At 34.9% G+C, this 20615-nt stretch overlaps 2 protein-coding genes across 5 annotated transcripts in view; one reads left to right on the forward strand and one right to left on the reverse strand.

The window, feature by feature from the left end:
• The window catches only part of GPSM2 (G protein signaling modulator 2), a 58315-nt gene that overhangs the window by 34652 nt on the left and 3048 nt on the right, over positions 1-20615 (reverse strand). For 2 of the 4 annotated variants that reach the window (XM_078072650.1, XM_036109904.2), the window contains exons 2-7: positions 13028-13332; positions 4751-4972; positions 4235-4370; positions 3769-3911; positions 2846-2969; positions 2617-2732 (exon numbers count right to left, since the gene is read on the reverse strand). In XM_078072650.1, coding sequence (XP_077928776.1) covers positions 2617-2732; positions 2846-2969; positions 3769-3911; positions 4235-4370; positions 4751-4972; positions 13028-13083 — 797 coding nt within the window. In that variant the 5' untranslated portion in view covers positions 13084-13332. The remainder of the gene's footprint in view (positions 1-2616; positions 2733-2845; positions 2970-3768; positions 3912-4234; positions 4371-4750; positions 4973-13027; positions 13333-20615) is intronic. The other 2 variants (XM_036109905.2, XM_036109906.2) reach the window with 2 other exon arrangements.
• Positions 1-20615, forward strand: part of AKNAD1 (AKNA domain containing 1) — a 120293-nt gene that overhangs the window by 33836 nt on the left and 65842 nt on the right. The window lies entirely within an intron of this gene.

Below are 20615 nucleotides of genomic sequence, written 5' to 3' on the forward strand. Positions count from 1 at the left end.
AGTATTTTTAACATTTAAAAAAAAAACTGTCCCAGTCGTAGTAGCAATAACTTAAAAGTAAGAGAAGTTTGTCCACATAACGTCTCTTTGCAATCAGACTGTTGTCTTTGCATTTTGTCAAAACTTAAAATACTTAGTTAAAATTCTAATGTATAGGTTATTAGTCACTGATTCATGAAAAATATTAAATACCATGTTTAAACATTAACCAAATTCTACCTAATATTCACTGAATCGTCAATGAGAAGCTAGTGTAGCAGCTAAGAGTGTGGACCCTAGAGCCAGACTGGGTTCAAATCCCAACTTTGTCAATTATTAGCTCCGTAATGGGGCAATTCACTCAACCTCTCTCTGTTTCTTCATATGTAAAATGGGGAAAATACCTCACAGGGTTTTGTGAGGATTAAATGAATTAGTATACATGAAGTGCTTAGAATAGCATCTTGTTCACAGTATATGATAATAAATGTTAATACTGTTTTGTTATTATCGTCAGCACTTAATCCCACAGATGCTTTAGATCCAATAACTTAAATGGCGCCTATTATTTCTGCCAAATAGTATAAATATTTCACATGATATATAATTATATGAAAAATAAGTATATGATAATCTGATAGCTTTAAGCAAACCTGAAATTATATATTTAATAATGATACCTTCAAAGCTGTTACCTTGGGAGGCTACACTTATTACACACGTATTGTAATATTGCCTCCTCTCATACATTTTTGGAAGACTTTTGGATTTGCTTTCAGATCCTGGGGTATCTTTCTGGCACATCATTATTCTTTGAGGGTATAGTTAATTTGTAAATGTTCAGAAGTCCTTCTGGAACCAAATTCAATTGCTAAAGTAGGTTTACCAAACTACTGCTTTCTATCCTGAAGGATATAAATTTAAAATGTTAAGACAGGGCTCCTGGGTGGCTCAGTCGGTTAAGTGTCTGCCTTTATTTAGCTCAGGTCGTGATCCTGGGGTCCTGGGATCAAGTCCCGCATCAGGCTCCAGTCCCACATCGGGCTCCCTGCTCTGTGGGGAGCCTGCTTCTCCCTCTGCTTCTCTCTCTCTCTCATGAATAAATAAAATTAAAAAAGTCTTTAAACTGTTAAGACAGTCTTCTTGTGTGGTTCTGAAAACAATTCTAAAGGAGAGTTCTCTCTGAGTTCTAGCCTACTTATGGAGAGGGCAGTGGGAGGAAGTTTCATTACTTTATACTCATGCTTTTTAGTCAAATAGCCACCATCCACTTTCTTACAGAACTTTTCAGTATTTAATACAAGTAGATCATTCATTAACTAAGATATTTGTATGTCTTTTGCTTTAAAATATAAGAAATTTTCTATTTAAAATCAAAATATATACTCCTTATATAGTAATATATTTTATTTGGAAGGATATTTCATATTTAACCAACCAACAAATATTAACCATTGGTCAATGTTTAGAGTAGGATGGGATGACATTCTAGTTTTTTAAATGGACCCAAAGCAATTTTATCATTTTTTTAGATAACAAACTGTCCAAAACTCTCTCACATTGGATTCTTTAACAATAAAATACAAATCACTGTATCTGTGGTTCAAACTGGCTTCTGCCTAAGGTCTGCATGGGCCTTCAATCCCCACTAATTAGAGAAAATTCCAAACTAGAAAGCATAGACCGGACAATTTCAAACAGTCTACACTTTGCTATTACCTATGTTTCAAGTCTATTGATAGATCAGAAAGACCCTGCCCAGAAGAAGCTGGGTTTGCTAACTCCTGAGGTAAGTGAATGGGGCCTCAGTTTACGGTGAGGATCAAAGATGGGCAGAGGTGAGTGCTCAACACTGCTCAACAAAGGGGTGTGATGGTAGGGGAAAAAATTCAGTGATCACTGGCAAAAACTAGGGCATATTTTTGTTATCAGGCTTTCTTGTGGCTTTTCTTCAAACACATAATTGGGTAATAAATAAATAAATAAACACACACACACACACACACCCCCACACCACACCACACCACACATGCTAAACAGGTTTAAAAGACTTTAAAAGTTTATGGGGCGCCTGGGTGGCTCAGTCATTAAGCATCTGCCTTCGGCTCGGGTCATGATCCCGGTGTCCTGGGATCGAGCCCCGCATTGGGCTCCCTGCTCAGCAGGAAGCCTGCTTCTCCCTCTCCCACTCCCCCTGCTTGTGTTCCCTCTCTTGCTGTGTCTCTGTCAAATAAATAAATCTTAAAAAAAAAAAAAGACTTTAAAAGTTTAGAATTTCACTTAAAAACAATTAGTTTTAAAGATAAAATTAACATAACAATAAAAAAATTAAAAAAAAATAAAGATAAAAACTTACAAAAATATAAAGGAGTCATACCACTACCATTTAACCTAAGGTACAATAATACCAGGTCCTATGCAAAGTAAGTGCTGAATTTATTCTTTTATTCAATCCTCACAACAATACCAAAAGCAAGGAATTGGCATTATCCGTTACAGATGAAGAAACTGAGGCTTAGAAGCACAAGGTCCTACTGCTAGTACGTGCAAAAAGCAGGTTTTAAACCCAAAGCCTATCATTTAATAGGATTGCATAACTACTCATTTTACATTTATCTACAGAAATATTAGACTAACTTGTAGTATTCAGAGGCAGTTTCAAATTCACCAAGAAATATATATGCATTTCCAAGGTTGCTATATGCTCTTCTTTCAGCTGCTTTATCTCCAAATTCTTTTGCAATAAGGAGACGCTGAAACAGAAAATTCTAATTAGATATAGCTATAATAAAACTAAAGAATAATCTAATCACTGTTCAAAACACTGATGGAGAAAATCATCTGGCTCTGAAGCCTTGCACTATACCTGCTCATGAGCTATAACCGCATCCCTGAAGTTGCCAAGTAGGTAATGTGTATTTCCAAGATTTCCAAAGGCACGTCCTTGGGCTGCTCGATCACCCAAAGCAGTCACTAGGGATAGGTTTTCCCTAAATGGTAAGAAAAGTTGTGAAAAAATAAGTCTGAGAAAAAAATGTATTGATTTGACTTACAAATCAAATTCTTTTTATCAAAAAAAATTTAAATAAGCTTAGAGCCATAATGTGCCACATTTTAAAGCTATGTCTATGAAAGGGATGCCTGGGGGGCTCAGTTGGTCGAGTGTCCCACTCTTGATTTCGGCTCATTTCATGATCTCAGGGTCGTAAGATCAAGCCCAATATCTGGCTCTGTGCTCAGCAGGAAGTCTGCCTGAGATTCTCTCCCTCTCTGTCTGCCCCTCCCCCCGCTCACGTGCACATTCTCTCTCTAAATAAACAAATAAATAAAATCTTTAAAAAAAAAAGGTGTATCTATGATGGAGGGTGAGAACTGGGAACACTACTGAGAACTGGGAATATTAAATAACTGGGAACACTTTACTGAATCATTCAGGCAGGTTTCTGTCCAAAGTCAAAAACGGGGTCAATCTTAGAACCCTTACAGCTAAGAAGTTCTATGACATTCTACTAGTTAAGAGACTAAATTTACTCCACATAACTTAGGCTAATGATTGATATTTCTTGTTTTTGCCACTAAGTGGCACTGGCTAACAGTTTAAAGGAAAGCTTTCCTGGGAGGGGATTACTACTAACACTAAAACAGTTAGCAGCAATTTGATGGTTTATTTTTACTTGCTAGTCCGTAATTCTAAAACCTTTGCCAAACTTAAAAATGTATTACTGGATAAAGAATGCAGAGTAGATCCAAGGCTTAGGTGGGCCACATGACTGCATCAGTGCTACTTACTCATAATAATCCACAGCTGCCTGAAGGGCATTTCTCACTTCTTCTGGAAATTCTCCCATGTCCTGAAGACCAGGGCAGCCAAAACTTTTCCCTTTGGCGTGATACACATTTCCAAGATTGTAAAGTGCTCTTGCTTCTCCCACCTAGATGAAGATATCAGCAGAATTTACATTTTGAAATCAGAAGCCAGGTATTCTAATGCCAATCACGTATTCATTTATAATATCCTTGATGGTCAAGAAAAAGAAATGTTTACATTGGCCATCCACACAGAACCAAACAAATGATTACTTATGAAAGAAGAATGTGTTATTTTCTTTTTCTTTGCTATTTTAAATTTTTAAATTTTTTCTATGAATTTTTTTTGGTATTAACTTTTAGTAAACTACAGAATAATTAAATAGGATTAAAACACAAAGCAATTTCAATGAAAACATTTGGCCTGCCATCTAAGGTTCCTTATTACCTTGTCATTAAGCTCTCTAGAAATATCTAGGTGTCGCTGACAACAAACTACAGCTTCATCAAAATTCCCAAGAACTTTTAAGGTGTTTCCCAGATTACCACTAGCTTTGGCTTCCCCCAGCTGGTCTCCAATAGTCCTGGAAGAAAAAAAAAGAAAAAAAAAAAGGAAGTTGTATTAAAAATAAAGCAGCCAGAGTATAGTTTTCCCCAGAAGACAACTGACATGCTTTAGGTATAAAGGACCCATTAGCCTTGAAACCTACTTTAAATAAAAATTTAAAACTGACATTTCTGTATTTAAATTTAATTAATTTTCATTCATTTAATTAAACTCTAGGGTCGTTTCACTACTATTAATTCATTTAATTAAACTGTGATCAGCCTAAAGACTAGTTTTAGAATGCAATGCTACTGAATTAGAACTCACTAAAATGTATTATGTTCATTTTTTTAATTGAATGAAAATATTTTTTTAAGGGACATTTAGGGAGGAAGGGTATTAAAAAGCTTAAATTACCTTGCAAGAGTTAAATCATGATGATGATATTCTAATGCTTTGGCATAATCATGCAAATAGAAATAAGCATTGCCCAGCTGGCTGTAAATAGCACTAAGTGTTTTTAGGTCTTCAGTTCCAACTTGAACTGCAGCTTCAAAGAAGGACACACCAGCACGGCAGTCTCCTGATTTACACAGACGTTCCCCTTCCAAGGCCAGTTCTAGGCAAGAAGCTTCCATTCTATAAAATTATATAGGACAGACATTTACAACAGTACATTACAACCGCACCACAGTATTTTTAACTTCAGGTAATACAATTTTAATATTGACTGTGGCTACTCTTGCTCAGAAAAGCTGCCTCTATAATTGAAGTAGATATACATTATTGACAAAACAGTCAATTATTATTTATAGCATGCGCTAATTTGCCTAATCGAATATTTCTGAGCCTCAGAGGTCTTTTATAAAGGATAGCTAAATATCTCTATACGGAGCCCATTTTAAATGGCCCATCCAGAGCAACCCACTTTACCAATGAGAGAAACTAAAGTAGTGTTTCCTAAAGTATTCTGAGTTGTGGCAGTCTTACAGACTTCCTGAGAGTTTGGGGAGAAAACAGGTACCTGGGGAAGGTGAAGGCCTATAATTAACACCCTTCTCTATCCACATATCGAAGTGATCTACTCACCTGTCCATCAACCCTTCCTACTACCATCTATACCTCTTTCTCTGTCTCATACACTCATACAGACACACACTCCTTCCTGTTCTCACCACATGATCATCTATACCTCAGAAAAAAAGAGAAGCAAAATATTTTGATCTATAAGGCACACATCCAGAAGAGAACTAAGTGTCAAGAAACTTTATGTTAGAAAGCAATAATTTAAAAGATTTGCAGAAATTCTAATTCTCAAAGTCTGTCACTGGATTTTTAAAAGCCAGAAGAATTAAGTTACTGTAAATCTATGTAGAAGAAAAAGCACTGATACTTCAGGTTCTAATCCTAGACTTTAGTAGGTGCCTTTCACCAAAGTTGCCACTGTGTTTCTTCAACATTTTTATGATTTCTATGTCTATGTATTACCTAATCATTCACTTAAATGTGTTTCTATAATTTGGCAAATTTTGAAATCGGCACATGTCCTTAAAAAAAACCTCTAGCTTCATCCAAAGCAGTATCCATGGAACTGTGAGTTTGATGTGATACTTATGTTTATTTTCTAATGCACATTAAGACAAATATGTAAGTGAAATAAAAAAGCAAAATTACCTTATGTAATACAACTGGTACACATATCACCCTTGAGCTCATCAAGCATTTTAATTTTGTGAGCAACACGAAATTACTCCTTACTAGAATTAGCTTTGAACAACTCTAACAGAGCAGTGATTCTTAATCCTGCCTGTGCAACAGGAGAGTTCATGTGGAGTGTTTAAAACTCTCAATGCAGGGTACCTGGGTGGTACGGTTGGCTGAGCGTACAACTTTTGGTTTCGCCTCAGGTGGTGATCTTAATGTTGTGATCTCAGAGTCATGAGATCAAGCCCCGCGTCAGGCTCTATACTCAGGGTGGAGTCTGCTTATGACTCTCTCCCTCTCCCTCTGCCCTTCTCTATGATAAAGAAATAAATCTTTAAAAATAAATAAATAAAACTCTCAATGCTGGGTCCCACTCTCTGGGTATGAGGTCTGGCTCACAGTATTTTTTAAATACCTCCAGGTAATTCCAACATACAAGCCAGAGTTGAGAATCACTGCTTTACCAGGAAATGTGAATTAAACCACCACTCACCCTAAATTCAAACACGATTACACTTCTGTATTTCTAGTAGCAGATCAATTAACATGTTTCTTCAGATACTTCTTTTGGCCTATAAAATGTCAAGGTTCCTTAAAGCCATAAATTAAAATGGAATTGCAAAAGTAGAAAATAAATCTGATAAGCCTAAGAGAAAAGTCTGGACTAAGATTAACAGAGCCAATTGCAAAGGTTCAAAGCTGGCTTTTAGTTCGGGATAAACAGATTTACATAGTCATCTCTGATAGGTAATTTTCAAGTTTTATATGCAGGTATCTTTTTTTTTTTACAATTCAAGTAATTTAGCCAAAGGATACTCTCTGTTCATAGTCAGACTAGTGATTTCACCCTCACTTTATGATCTAGGCAAAATAATGCAAGTAAACCTCTATTTAACATTTTGCTCCAACATTAGACCAAGTCAATTAGATACAAAGATGGAAGATCTTAAGTACATGGAAAAATTAATCGGTTAAATCAGAAAACGTAAATTGCTATATTTCTTCATGTCATTTCAAATTAATAAAACCAATTTGTTTTTCACAAGTAAAAACTGCCCTTTAGAACTATATTTCTGAAAATTAGAGACTTCATAAAGAAAAAGATTATTTTTGTTTAAGGTTTTATAAGGTTATTAGTATATTCTGTCTGTGAAGAGAAACGAGGTACCAAAAGACTACCATGTAAAAATGTGATTTTATTAAAGCGTTCTTCTGCTAGATGAGCTACCAAAACGAGGTGTCTTTATTTGTCTGAATACCAAAACCACTGAACTTACAAGAATTACCATAGGAAAGAAATTGGAAAATGTATTTTTACATATAAAATATATTACTTTTTCTATTAAAATTTTTTATTTTTTGAAAGATTTTATTTATTTAACTTATTTAAGTGAGCGAGAGAGAGCGTGTGCGCATGAATACAAGGAGAGGGAGGCAGAGGGAGAAGCAGATTCTCCACTGAGCAGGGAGCCCAATGCAGGGCTCGATCCCAGGACCCTGGGATCATGATCTGAGCCGAAGACAGAGGCTTAACCAACTGAGCTACCCAGGTACCCCTCTATTAAAAATTTTTAATTTAAGCATGATTCTAATTATGTAAATTATATATTGAGCAATTTCACTGCTAGGAATTGCTATTAAATCTATAGGTACACAAATTCAAAAAAACATATGTGAAAGGATGTTCACAGCAGCAAAAAAACCCACACAATTTAAATGTCCATCAATAGAGTATTAAAGAAAATGCATGGTACAATGGAATACTAATGATCGTATTCACTGAGTATTTACTGAGGGAGAGGTAGAGAAATAGTTACACACAACAGCACCATCTGTTCAGGATGGGTAGCTGGCTGGCCAGGAAATCAGAGATAAGGTAGAACTGGCTATTCAGATATAAGACATGTAAAAATTGGAAATTTACAACGTTTGCTATATCCATATAAACCAGAAAAATGTCTTCTTCAAATAAATATCTTCACCGCAAATATTTGACTTTCTGGATTTAAACTTACACATTATTCTGGAACCATCAAACCAAATGATGTTGTATATAATATTAATTTAGCTATAGACTAGTGTCATAAGAGCTACAAATTTTTAAAAAGGCATTTTATTTTATTTTAAAGATTTTATTTGACAGAGAGAGCGTGCACGAGTGAGCGCATGCATGCACCAGCGGGGGGGGGAGGGGGGAGAGAGAGAGAGAGAGAGAGAGAGAGAAGCAGACTTCCCCGCTGAGCAGGGAGCCCAATGCAGGACTTGATCCCAGGACATTGAGATCATGACCCGAGCGGAAGGCAGACGCCCAACCGACTGAGCCACCCAGGCGCCCCCTTAAAAAGGCATTTTAGATAATTTTCATTAGGATGAATGACAGCAAACTGGAACCCTGCTGGCTACTCAGCTGTCTCTGAAGTCCATGAAGTAAGAATACCCTGTAAGGGAAAGTACCTTAGCAAAGTTATTTCAGTAACTAATTCCCAAAATAAAGTCCCAAACTCTCTAGTTTATGACTAATTCTAAGAAATATTCGGCTCTGGTATAATTTTATTAGAAAAGAAGTCAATATTCTGGCAAAATCTCCCAACACCTCAATCAAATATATCTAATTGCAAAGTAGGCAAGGCAGGTTGGTTTATAAATTTTTTAGAAGATCATTAAATAGTAAGAGAGAAAGTAATTTCATATCCTCTTTGTCTCTATGAGAGAATAGAATTACTTCATTTGTTTACCAGCTGGGTTGGAAACAAAGAACATACCCACAGCAGAAGACAAACTGGGAAAATAACTCCATTAACATACATCCCACATACAAAGTTTCTTTTATTCTTCCTAATGGCCTATCTAGTTGTATAATCAAAGAAAGTACATTCCTAATAACTATAAATAAACACAGTACTATTATCCTTAACTGAAATGTTTGTTTTTTCTAATAGACCATTATAGCTATAATTCCTCATTTTTGCACAAACTCATGTCCTTTCAATGATTTTTATATTTTATTATTTACTTTTCTTCCACACTAGATTTTTTTCCTTTACTTCCTTAATTTTGGTTTCTTGTGCTCATGGCATACCAATGAAAGCAAAAGAGGATTAAAAACCTCAATGCTACATCATTTTAAAAGCTTTAATGCAGATTATGTTCAAATCGGATCCTCCCCTCAAAGGGTTTACATACTATTTAAGAATAAATGATGGGGTTGAGGACTCAAGATTCAAAACAAGAGTGCTCTGCATCTTCATTGTGCTGTCTTCTGCAGCTGTCAAATCTCTTTTTATAGACCTTAGCTCCCTCCACCTTCTATGGGTTCTAATTGAGCATGGATCTTTTCCATTATCAATCCTAGCCCCACAGTTTTCATCCATTCAATTTACCACATATATCTAGTTATTCTAGTTTACTTTGTGAAAGAGATAGTGTAAATTTATCTTGATTTAGATTTGAATTTTGATTGGTAACTTAGTTTTAAAAGTGATTTTACTATATATTACATCAAATTTAACTCTCAAAATAACGCTCTGAGATAGGTATTATTACAGAAGAGGAAAATGATGCTCAGACAGGTTGAATGACCTATTAATAAGATCATGGGAATGCAAAGCTGAGAAATGAAATCCTACCTTTGTCTCCAAACCCAGTGCTATTTCCACCATTCCACATTACCTCAAACTATTCTTGAGGAAAGAATATTAACAACTACATTTACCTAGCAAAATTGAAGAATTCAACACCAAAATTGTATTCCTTTACAACTTGCATACAATGGTCTAATTTTTACAATATGAAAGTACTGAAGTGTTTATTATCCATAGTAACAAGTATGAACAAAAAAATTTCTCAAAGAAATACAAAACTAGAGAAACTAGTTTGATAATGAACCTGATATATCCATCTTTCAACATCAACATTACCAATATGTAATATTGTATGTTTCATCTCTACTTCCATCCTCACTCTCCAACCCCAGATTCTTTTGAAGTACATTCCAGAAAGCATACAATTTCACTTGTAAATATCTTAGTATATATCTCTAAGAGTCATTTTCTTTTTATTTTTTATTGTTATGTTAATCACCATACATTACATCATTAGTTTTTGATGTAGTGTTCCATGATTCATTGTTTGCGTCTAACACCCAGTGCTCCATTCAGTACGTGCCCTCTTTAATACCCATCACCATTTTCAAAAAAAATTATCATGCCTAAAAAATTAATAATTAATTTAAAATCAATCAGATACTGTTTTAAAGTTTAGAAACTAATTTCATTTTACTATCAGTCTCCATTTCTCTTTACCTTCACAAATAGGTCACAAAATATTTCATAAAGCATTATGATATCTCTCAGGAGGTTCCTTAGTGTTTGAAGGATTATCCCATTTCAAAATTACAAACTCATTGTGCCACAGAAACTCCTCCAGGGATGGATGAGGACTGCCACAACGAAAGAACCATATGGATAACACATTACATGCTACCTGTTTACCAGAGTAGAATAGTAATTTATACTAGGCCATGACTCCTAACAAAAAGGACACAAAGTATTATCTGCAATTATACAACAATCCAGTTAATATACAGAATGCTGATCTTAGAACACTGATGAAGCCAGAACTTTGTTTGGCATATTCTTACTAAAAATAGTTACAGAGTTTAAAGTTTCTTTTGGTGAAGTCCTATACCAATATATAACCATATTTGACCTATCATGGAAGAAGGACAAATCTAAGATCTTCCTACAGGGAGAAGTATAATCCACTCCTTACCTGCTGCTCTTACAGTATTAAGAAGTATACCATCCTTGAAAATGCTTAGTAAGACAGATAAAATCTTACTTACTAGATTCATCTGATAGTTATGTCCAATGGAATTCAATGGACATTTCATTAAACGTGCACTATGAGTCAGATAACAAGCTAGGCATCATGGCTGCCCTAAGGAAGTTAATGGTCAAAGAAGGGAGTAGCCAAGGAGGAGACAAACATATAAACAGATACAAAGAATTTTAATATAGTTGATACAAAGAAAGAAATATGCAAAGGATGTTATGTGAGCACAGGGAGGGCACACAGTCAAAATATACTGTTTAGAAATGGTTTCCAGGAGTAGATAATTCAAGTCATAGGGTGCAGCATGAGCAAAGGCACAGAACATGGAAGAGCAAGACATGTATAGGGAACCAGAACTCAAAGCGCAAGGTGAGGACTGGAGAAAGTAAGGACAAAGGAATACACAGAGGCTAAAAAATGGAAGATCTTGCATACTATGTTAAGCTTGACTCTGCCCTACAGGTGACTAGGAGCCACCATAGTGATAGAGCAGCATTTGTGTAGTTAGCTCTGTGTTTTTAGCCTGAGCCCTCTAGCAGCAAATTAAAAGATGGATTCTAAGAGGTAAGAATGGAGAATAGAGGGGCACCTGGGTGGCTCAGTCGGTTAAGCGTCTGCCTTCAGCTCAGGTCATGATCCCAGGGTCCTGGGATCGAGCCCCACATCGGGCTCCCTGCTCGGCCGGGAGCCTGCTTCTCCCTCTCCCTCTGTCTGCTTCTCCCCCTGCTTGTGCTCTTTCTCTCTCTGTCAAATAAATGGAGGAAATCTTTAGAAAAAAAAAAAAAAAAGAATGGAGAATAGAGGGAATCTGGAAGGAAGATGATGGGGGCCTAAACTATTGCAGGGATAGGGAGGATCCAGATGGGTAGATCAATCTGGATCAACATTTAGGATCAACTGGCATGACTTCACACTGGATAGAGAGTAAGAAGGGAAAAAAGCATGTAAGATAACTCCCAGGTTTCTGGAACTATGCCCAAAAGGGTAGAGTGAGGGCCTTTCATATAATAAAAGCTCATTTTAATTATGTTGAATGTCCTCCATTTCTTTTATTCAAAACTTTTTATTTTTATTTTTTAAAAGATTTTATTTATTGAGAGACAGAGCACACGCACAAGCGGGGGGAGCAGCAGGCAGAGGGAGAGGGAGAAGCAGGCTCCCTGCTGAGCAAGGAGCCCAATGTGGGACTCGAGCCCAGGACCCTGGGATCTTGTCCTGAGCCAAAGGCAGATGCTTAACAACTGAGCCACCCAGGTGCCCCTTCTTCTTCTTCTTCTTTTTTTAAATAGAAATACCCTCATCTTACCTATATAAACTTTTGTGGCGGCACCGTGCCCTAACATGAATCATCTGCTCCAAAAGACAACACATCTATTTCCTAAACATACGTTAAGATATCTAAGATTTGGTAATCAACAACTTCAACTTAATAGAGATGCTGAATACTACCCATTGCTACAAGTTCTGATGTTTAATACTAACTTAAAACAGTTTTGATAAAGAATCTTATTAGTATCCTGAAAACCCTACTAATAATTACATGCCTTTCATTCCAATATTTATGTTTATGTTCATTTTATTGTTTAGTGCCATGACCAGAACTTTTAGAATAAAATGTTAAATAATGATGCAGATATCACTGCTTTGTTCCTAAATGTATCCAAAATGTCATTAATATTTTATCACTAAATATTAAACTGGCTATTAATTTATCATGTTTAGAAAGTACCCACCCCTTTCAACATTACCCACTTTTTAAAAAGCTCTTTTATAAAAGATCACCATTTCAAAACTGAAACGCAAAAATTAGGTCATTCATCTGACCATATTGCAAATCCATCTTTTACCCCAAACATTTAGAAATATATTTCATTTTTATATTTGCATTACAATAGTTAGAAAATATAAAGTAACTATTCATAAACTCATCCACAAAACATTAATAAACAATAATACATAATCGATCTTCACCACCATTTTCCTATAGAAAGGATATAAAAACTTACAACAAACACAACAAAAAGAAAATACCATTTATAGGAGATACTAACTAAGGCTAGTATATTTTGAATACATTCGAATTTAAATTTGAAATGATCAGAGCTAAATACATGTTTAAATAAGGATTAAAAGCCACCATGAAAGCAGTAGTCTTACCTGTAACGAACATGAAAAGAATAGTCTTCCCTCATGCTTATCAAATTTTCCTCCATCGAGTCATATTATAAGCTGAGTAAAATATGAAATTATTTTATTTAGTGCCAATCCAGTTCTTTACAATGTAGAATTGTTGCAGAACATTGTCCGGTTAGTATATTAATGAGTTGGTGTTAATACATCCTAAGCTCCTGCTTCTTCTTTATTAATAATGAAAGGAGGTCAATGTCAGACAGCTTAAAGGTTCAAAATGTGTCCCAAATCCTTGCATCTCTGGCCCTTTCAGGAGCACTTCAGCAACATTTCTGTAAAAGGAATACAAGATGCCTTGCTTGAAGTCCTATTTTCAAAGAATAACCTAAAGTAATTCCAATCTATACATAATCACACAGCTAACTCCACAGACTGCTGTCATGTCAATCACAGGAGAAAAACAGCAAAGGGCTTAACTGTCGCCATAAAGCTTCTCAATAAGGATGTGAATATATTACATTTATTTGGGACCTGTACCTTAATTTTTTAAATTGTTTTAAAATACAATAATTTATGTAATATTTTCTATTATAAACAAATATAGAAGAATGTGTTAGAGTATCTAAAGAGAAAATTATGATACTTTAAGCTTTAAAAAATGCTATTATAACAGGCAAAATGAGAATTCAGTAATTATTTGAACAAGCCAATTCCAAACTCTAAATTTATTCCTTCAAAGATATTTGTGCTGGGGGCGCCTGGGTGGCTCAGTTGTTAAGCATCTGCCTTCGGCTCAGGTCATGATCCCAGGGTCCTGGGATCGAGCCCCACATCAGGCTCCCTGCTCCGCAGGAAGCCTGCTTCTCCCTCTCCCACTCCCCCTGCTTGTGTTCCCTCTCTCGCTGTGTCTGTCACATAAATAAATAAAATCTTTAAAAAAAAAAAAAAAGATATTTGTGCTGATAATTAACTTATACTTGTATTCATTTGCTCTCAGAGTACATTCTAGTTTTACTTTTTAAGGTCTTTAAAATGTTTTTATTAATACTGAGTAGGTACAAAAGAAATTTAGAAACTATGTGTATAGTAGAATGACACAACAAACATTTATATAACACCACCCAGTTGAAGATAAAAGAACATTATTACTGCCTTTGAAGTCGTCTGGGTGCCTCAACCTAACCAATCACACGTTCCTTTTACCCTCTAAGGTGATCTCTAAACTGAATTTTGTTCATTATTCCCTTGCTTGTCGTTATAACCTTGGTTCAATATCTGCATAGGCCTAAAAATTATATCATTTAATTTTGTATGATTTTGCTTAACATTATGTTTCCGAGATTCATCTCACTTGTTGCACACAGCTACAGTTTGCATATTTACACTGCTGTGTCATATCCCATTGAATACCAAATATATTTTTTATTCTGCTGTTGATGGGCATTTGGATTGTAGTTTTTGTATTTTTTTGCTACTATTAAAAAAGTATTGCTATGAACATTAGTATTAGTAACTCAATGTACTGGTTAAACAGCAGATAACCTAAAGACAGAATGAGTAAACTAGAAGAATATCTGAAGAAATTATTCAGACATTCACAAAGAGATAAAGAGATGAAAAATACTAAAGAGCAGTTCAGAGAAAAGGGAGACAAAATGAGAGGCTCTACAGAGGTCTAATTACAAAAAGTAAAGGCAAAATCTTCAGTGATAAAGATTTTTTTCAGACTTGAAGACAGACTTAAATTAGCAGATTGAAGAAGCACACACTAAATCCTAAATAGATAAATGAAAACGAATCCCATACCCAGATATATTTACAGAGAAACTACAGGCCATCAGATATAAACTATAACTTCTAAGGCAGCAGTTTAGAGAAACAAATAAGGTAAGATATACATATGTGTGTGTATAAATAGATTATATATATATATACACATACACACACACACACAATTATTAAGTCCTGGAATCTCAGTGTTATAAACAACGTTATAGGTCAGTTAGTCTAACATTTATTACAGCATTCCCAGAAAGGTCTTGAGGCGGCTAATCCTAATTTGAACAGTTCTTTTAGAAATTTGTTCCATACTTTGAGCAATCTTTCCATTTCTACCCATTTTTTCCTTTTGCTGCCATCCAATAAACCTAATTCCTTTGCCACATAACATCCTTTTAAATATTTCAACTATAACATAAACTAGACTCTAAATCACACACACCCACTGCTTTGTTAATCAAGTACAGTTAGAAAAGAGGTTAGTAGGGAACAGAGCAGAAAAGGACCCATGAGGAGGTGGAAGGTGGAAAGGACCAGCCTTGGGAATATTGACAAGCTTCCCAGGGGAAATTAGGTTTTCTTATTAATAACCAGTTTGACATACAAAAAGAAAAACCACAAAATATTCCTTTTACACCTTCCCTGGCCAACAAAGGAAGCAGTGTCTTAAGAAAGGATGAAAAGAAAGGGTAGCAGCTATTAACCCAACAAACCTCTTTTTCTTTTGTTCAGGATCCTATCCTTAATAAATAAAATACTATAAAGGAATTAGCGTAGATATTAATAGCCATAGCTTCAAAGTACATCTAGATTACACAACAGCTAAACGGTCAACCAAAAGGTCTTCCCCTACCCATGCTGAGGTTTAGGCTGTTATTTATAAAATGGGGCAGAAGGTGAAATATTAGAATAAATTTAACTTTGAATTCAATTAAGTTATAATTTACTTGAAATATTTTTTCATCCAGATCATACTGTAATTCCAAATTTTACCAATCATTAAAAAATGTTAACTCCATACTTAATAAAATGTAAACATGGAGTCAAATTAACAAATGCATATAAATGGAGTTGTGAAATACCTTATTTAAGACTGCATAGAGAAACATTTTAAAAATAATTAAAATAAGCAAGAAGACAGAATGCTATTCACCATTTCAATAAGGACAATTTATAATATGGTTTTACAATTCTCAAAAGAAGTGTATCACAAACAAGTCACTCTTACATTACAATCTCCGTAACAATAAAGTAGCATTTCTTATAATTATTCACTGAACTAACAAGCAATTCTTTTTTTTTTTTTAAGATTTTATTTATTTATTCATGAGAGACAGACAGAGAGAAGCAGAGGCAGAGGGAGAAGCAGGCTCCCCGCAGAGCAGGGAGCCTGATGCAGGACTCGATCCCAGGACCCTGGGATCATGACCTGAGCCGAAGGCAGACGCTTAACCGACTGAGCCACCCAGGCGTCCCACAAGCAATTCTTGATTCAATGATTAATTCTGCAAGAACTCTCTAACCAATTTAGTAACAATGTGTTCATTCATGCTCCACATTACACAGAGTTAACAAACCCACTTCATATTTAACACATAGTTTATATATTACCAGTGTAGCAGTAATAAAATCTGCAATAAATAATAAATTATGTTCATCAGGATAAGAAAATTTAATGACAGGACCAGGAAATGGAATGGAAATTACAGGTTTGAAAGAACGTTAAAAAGTCATCAAATTTAATCTCCAATCTCCATTAAGACTTATAACTAATAATTTACAAGGAAACATATGTCCTTCATAGCATCTCCCAGGTTTTAAAAAACAGTGCTCCCAAAATCTCACTGCTAACAAAAACTCACAGCACCTTTTGGTCTGACCAGAGAAATAAAACGAAATAATTTTTTTCTATATGCTAGAAACTGACAAAAGCATAGAGAAAGATAAAGTAGTATATAACTCTGATTGCCTCACATTTAATTACCTGATTAGGAAGTCAAAATAGGCAGACTCTCATACGGGTAGGTGGACTTCTAGGCACTGTCCAAGGTATGCAATCAGAGTAAATAAATCCTAGCCTTGCTCTACTCCATTGGCAGTAAAATATTTGCGAAGTAAGTGATGGGGAAACATAGGGGATACACAGTTACATGTATATCTTTTGTCCTTCCAATTTATCCAAACTATCCAACTTAAATGCCAATAACCTCTGGTCTGATTCTTTCTTTTAAGTATCTCTATAAACTGGTAACACCTATCAGATAATAAATATAATTTACTTTTCTTGCCTCCAGATTAATCTAAATTCTTTAAACTTTTCTTATCCTAATAATTCCCTCTAAAGTGCAACAGTCAAATTCTCCAAATCCCTTTCAGTTGTAATGTTTCAAGTCAGATACAGTAACCTTTTATCAATCTGAGCAGGGATAAATATGGAAGAAGAATCAAGAAAATATTTTATTTTATATTTCTTTAAGATTTTATTTATTTGACAGAGACACAGCGAGAGAGGGAACACAAGCAGGGGGAGTGGGAGAGGGGGAAGCAGGCTTCCGGCAGAGCAGGGAGCCCCATGTGATGTGGGGCTCGATCCCAGGACCCTGGGATCATGACCTGAGCCAAAGGCAGACGCTTAACGACTGAGCCACCCAGGTGCCCCTCAAGAAAATATTTTAAATGAAGTTCTTTTATATTAGACTCAAGGGTACAGGTTATAATAACAAATACACATTGTGGTAATAATGGGGATAATAAAGAAGGATGCAAAAACAAAGTCCAACAGAGAGAAAAGTTCAGTCTAATTTTAGTGCGGCAGATGTTGAAGAGCCAACTAAATGCAAAAAAAAATTATTTTGATATCAGAATATATGACTGATGTGGGAAATTAGTGCCTAAAGCAAGGTAAGTCAGACCTAAGAATGGCTGGGTACTTAAGTAATCTGGCTAGGAGTACCTAAAGAAAAAGGAAAAACAATGCACACTGACTAGATGTGAGAGGCAAAGGTCATGCAGTAACAGAGAACTTAAAATATTTCCAATTTTCAAGGTAGATGGAACAGTAGCAGTACACAGTGACTAACAAATTGGATTGCAAGAAGGATACTTCCAAGAGGAAAAAATGGATTACATTCTGAATAGGAAAAAGTGGAATACTTCTATTAAACTTGTACTTGGTAAAGTGCTATATTCACAAATAATAGCTGAAAAAAATAAAGATATCAAATGAGATAATTTGAAATCACATAAAATTTGATAAATGGGAAAGAATCTGAGAGGTAAAAAAATAGAACTGAGTGACATTTCTGAATTTTTGCACATCTTTAAAAATTTTTTTAAATACCAATGAGATCTCAATGTTAATACTGCAATAAGTCAGTGGCAAAATTAAAGAGAAATTGCAATGAAAGAAAAAAAAAGCAATGAATAGTTCTGATTCTTTTTTCAACATACTCAATCTCTAAACCAATAATATAACCAAATTTTTACATAATACTCTGAACTAAAGATAACTCAAGGTTATGTATGTACGTGTGTGTGTATATCCATGTATATCTATGTATAGTGTTGAACATGGTTAGTACCCATTAATAATTGTCATACATGGCAAATATAAATTACTTTACACAATCCCAAATTAATAAAATAAACAATCGTACTGATTAGGTAAGCAGATCATTCTATTCTCTATCATTTTGGAGAAATGTGAATTTACCACAGATTATGCTATAAAAACTGTATGAATAAAGTTTTCCTTAAGCAAATATATAATCCTAACGCATGCACTCCAATTAAGGTTAAGTCTTAATTTATTGCTAATCTTTATGTCTGCAACAATCAAAAGTTAGTTTGTGAATGTTAAGCCAAGTTAGTTTAGAAAACAAGCATAACTGTGTAACTGCTAACTGAAACACATTTTATTATAAAAACTTTCTAATAAGCTGTTTGTGACTATCAGTCAGCTAAACAAATAGAATAAAATTCAAAGAATAGATTAATGGTTCTAGATTCCAAATAAACCTATATCTTAAAGGTATACCACCAGTCAGAAGGGTTTCCAAGTGTATTTGAAATTAAATCTCAAAGGCCATTATGAAAGATATCAAATACATGCAAACTAAGGTAGTATTAATTTTAAACTCTCATTTTTTTATTCTTGGCAGATTAAAAAAAAAAAATTCGGATCCAGAGCCACGGCCTTTCAAAACACAAATGCAACCACTTCAGAGTAGTATAATCCAAACAATTTTAGCAATATACAATAAGAATTCCTTTTCATGTTTTCAATGTTTATACCTAAAAGTTCACCACTCTAAACAACTAAACTATGCATAAACTTCCTTTTTTGATGAGAAACATTTATATTTAAGGACTCCAATGAATTATCCTTCCTGGATAACTAAATACAAATAGACCATATATGAAATTTCAAATTAGATAAATACTAAAACAAAATGTAATATAGAAGAAGAAAAAGATTTGAATATTTCAAGCCTTCACTGTTGTTAAACAGTGAGAAAGGGCCAAGTATGAGTCCACTCGTATGAGAAATGCTGAATGTCTGTAGGTCAACAGCAGTTTCCAAAAGTCTCTACACAAAACACTGTGGATATAATAATTATTGCATGAGCAAACTCTTAGTGTCTTTGGTTTGGCAGCCCATGATAAATCAGGAAGAAGTTAAATACTGAAGGTTTTTCGTGGGGGGGGTTGATAAACTAGAAAGAGGCTCTATTTTTAGATTATACATGGAGTTAATCTGAATTATGCCAGTGACTACACTAATCACTAAAACTGCTGTTTTGTAATTATAATCCTCAGTGATTACAATAATTCAAGAGGATAAAGCAGTTCCTTCAAAATTTCAAGGAGATTACTTTTATGCAACATCCCTAATCTTGGTTTCCTTTTTCCCTACAAAGCAGTTATTGGATCAAAAGTCCTGCTCCAACAAGATTACTTATTTTTTTTTAAGTAGGCTCCACACCCAATGTGGGGCTCGAACTCACAACCCCAAGATCAAGAGTCACATGCTCCTGGGCACCTGGGTGGCTCAGTCGTTAAGTGTCTGCCTTCGGCTCAGGTCATGATCCCGGGGTCCTGAGATTGAGGCCAGCTTCTCCCTCCCCTACTCCCCCTGCCTGTGTTCTCTCACTGTCTCTATCTCTGTCAAATAAATAAATAAAATCTTAAAAAAAAAAAAAGTCACATGCTCTACCAACTGAGCCAGCCAGGTACCCCAAGATTACTTATTTATATTTACAAATATAGGGATGCCTGGGTGGCTCAGTTGGTTAAGCGTCTGACTCTTGGTCTCAGCTCAGGTCTTGATCTGAGGATTGTGAGTTCAAGCCCCAAGTTGGGCTCCATGCTGGGCATGGAGTGTGTGTGTGTGTGTGTGTGTGTATATATATATGTATGTTCAACTAAAGGAATAAGTATGTTCATTAGAATAAAATGAGTACTTCTCCCTATTACTTAGTTTTATTTCTCATCAAACTGAAGCCCAGAGTTTACAAATAATGTTAATTTTCTCTCCTATAATGTTAAATAGATATGGTTCTTTTAATCCATTAGTAAAATTAATAACCTTTTGAAAGAGTTTCAATTAGACACCTGCATAAGGAAAAGGATTTCTAGTTAACTGTTCGAAACACATAAAAATTGATACATAGAAGTATTACAATACCAAAGTTATAAAAGACATAGTAATGACTCTTAAAAAAAAAAAAGACATTCTAAATTTTCATCAATTCCAATTATATTTTCAGTGCTCTCCGAATGACTACTCAGGTTACAGAACCAGGAGATCACAAGAATATGTCTGCAATCCAAAAAC

The sequence above is a fragment of the Halichoerus grypus genome, chromosome 5 (genome assembly GCF_964656455.1).
Source record: "Halichoerus grypus chromosome 5, mHalGry1.hap1.1, whole genome shotgun sequence".
Classification (NCBI taxonomy): Eukaryota; Metazoa; Chordata; class Mammalia; order Carnivora; family Phocidae; genus Halichoerus; species Halichoerus grypus.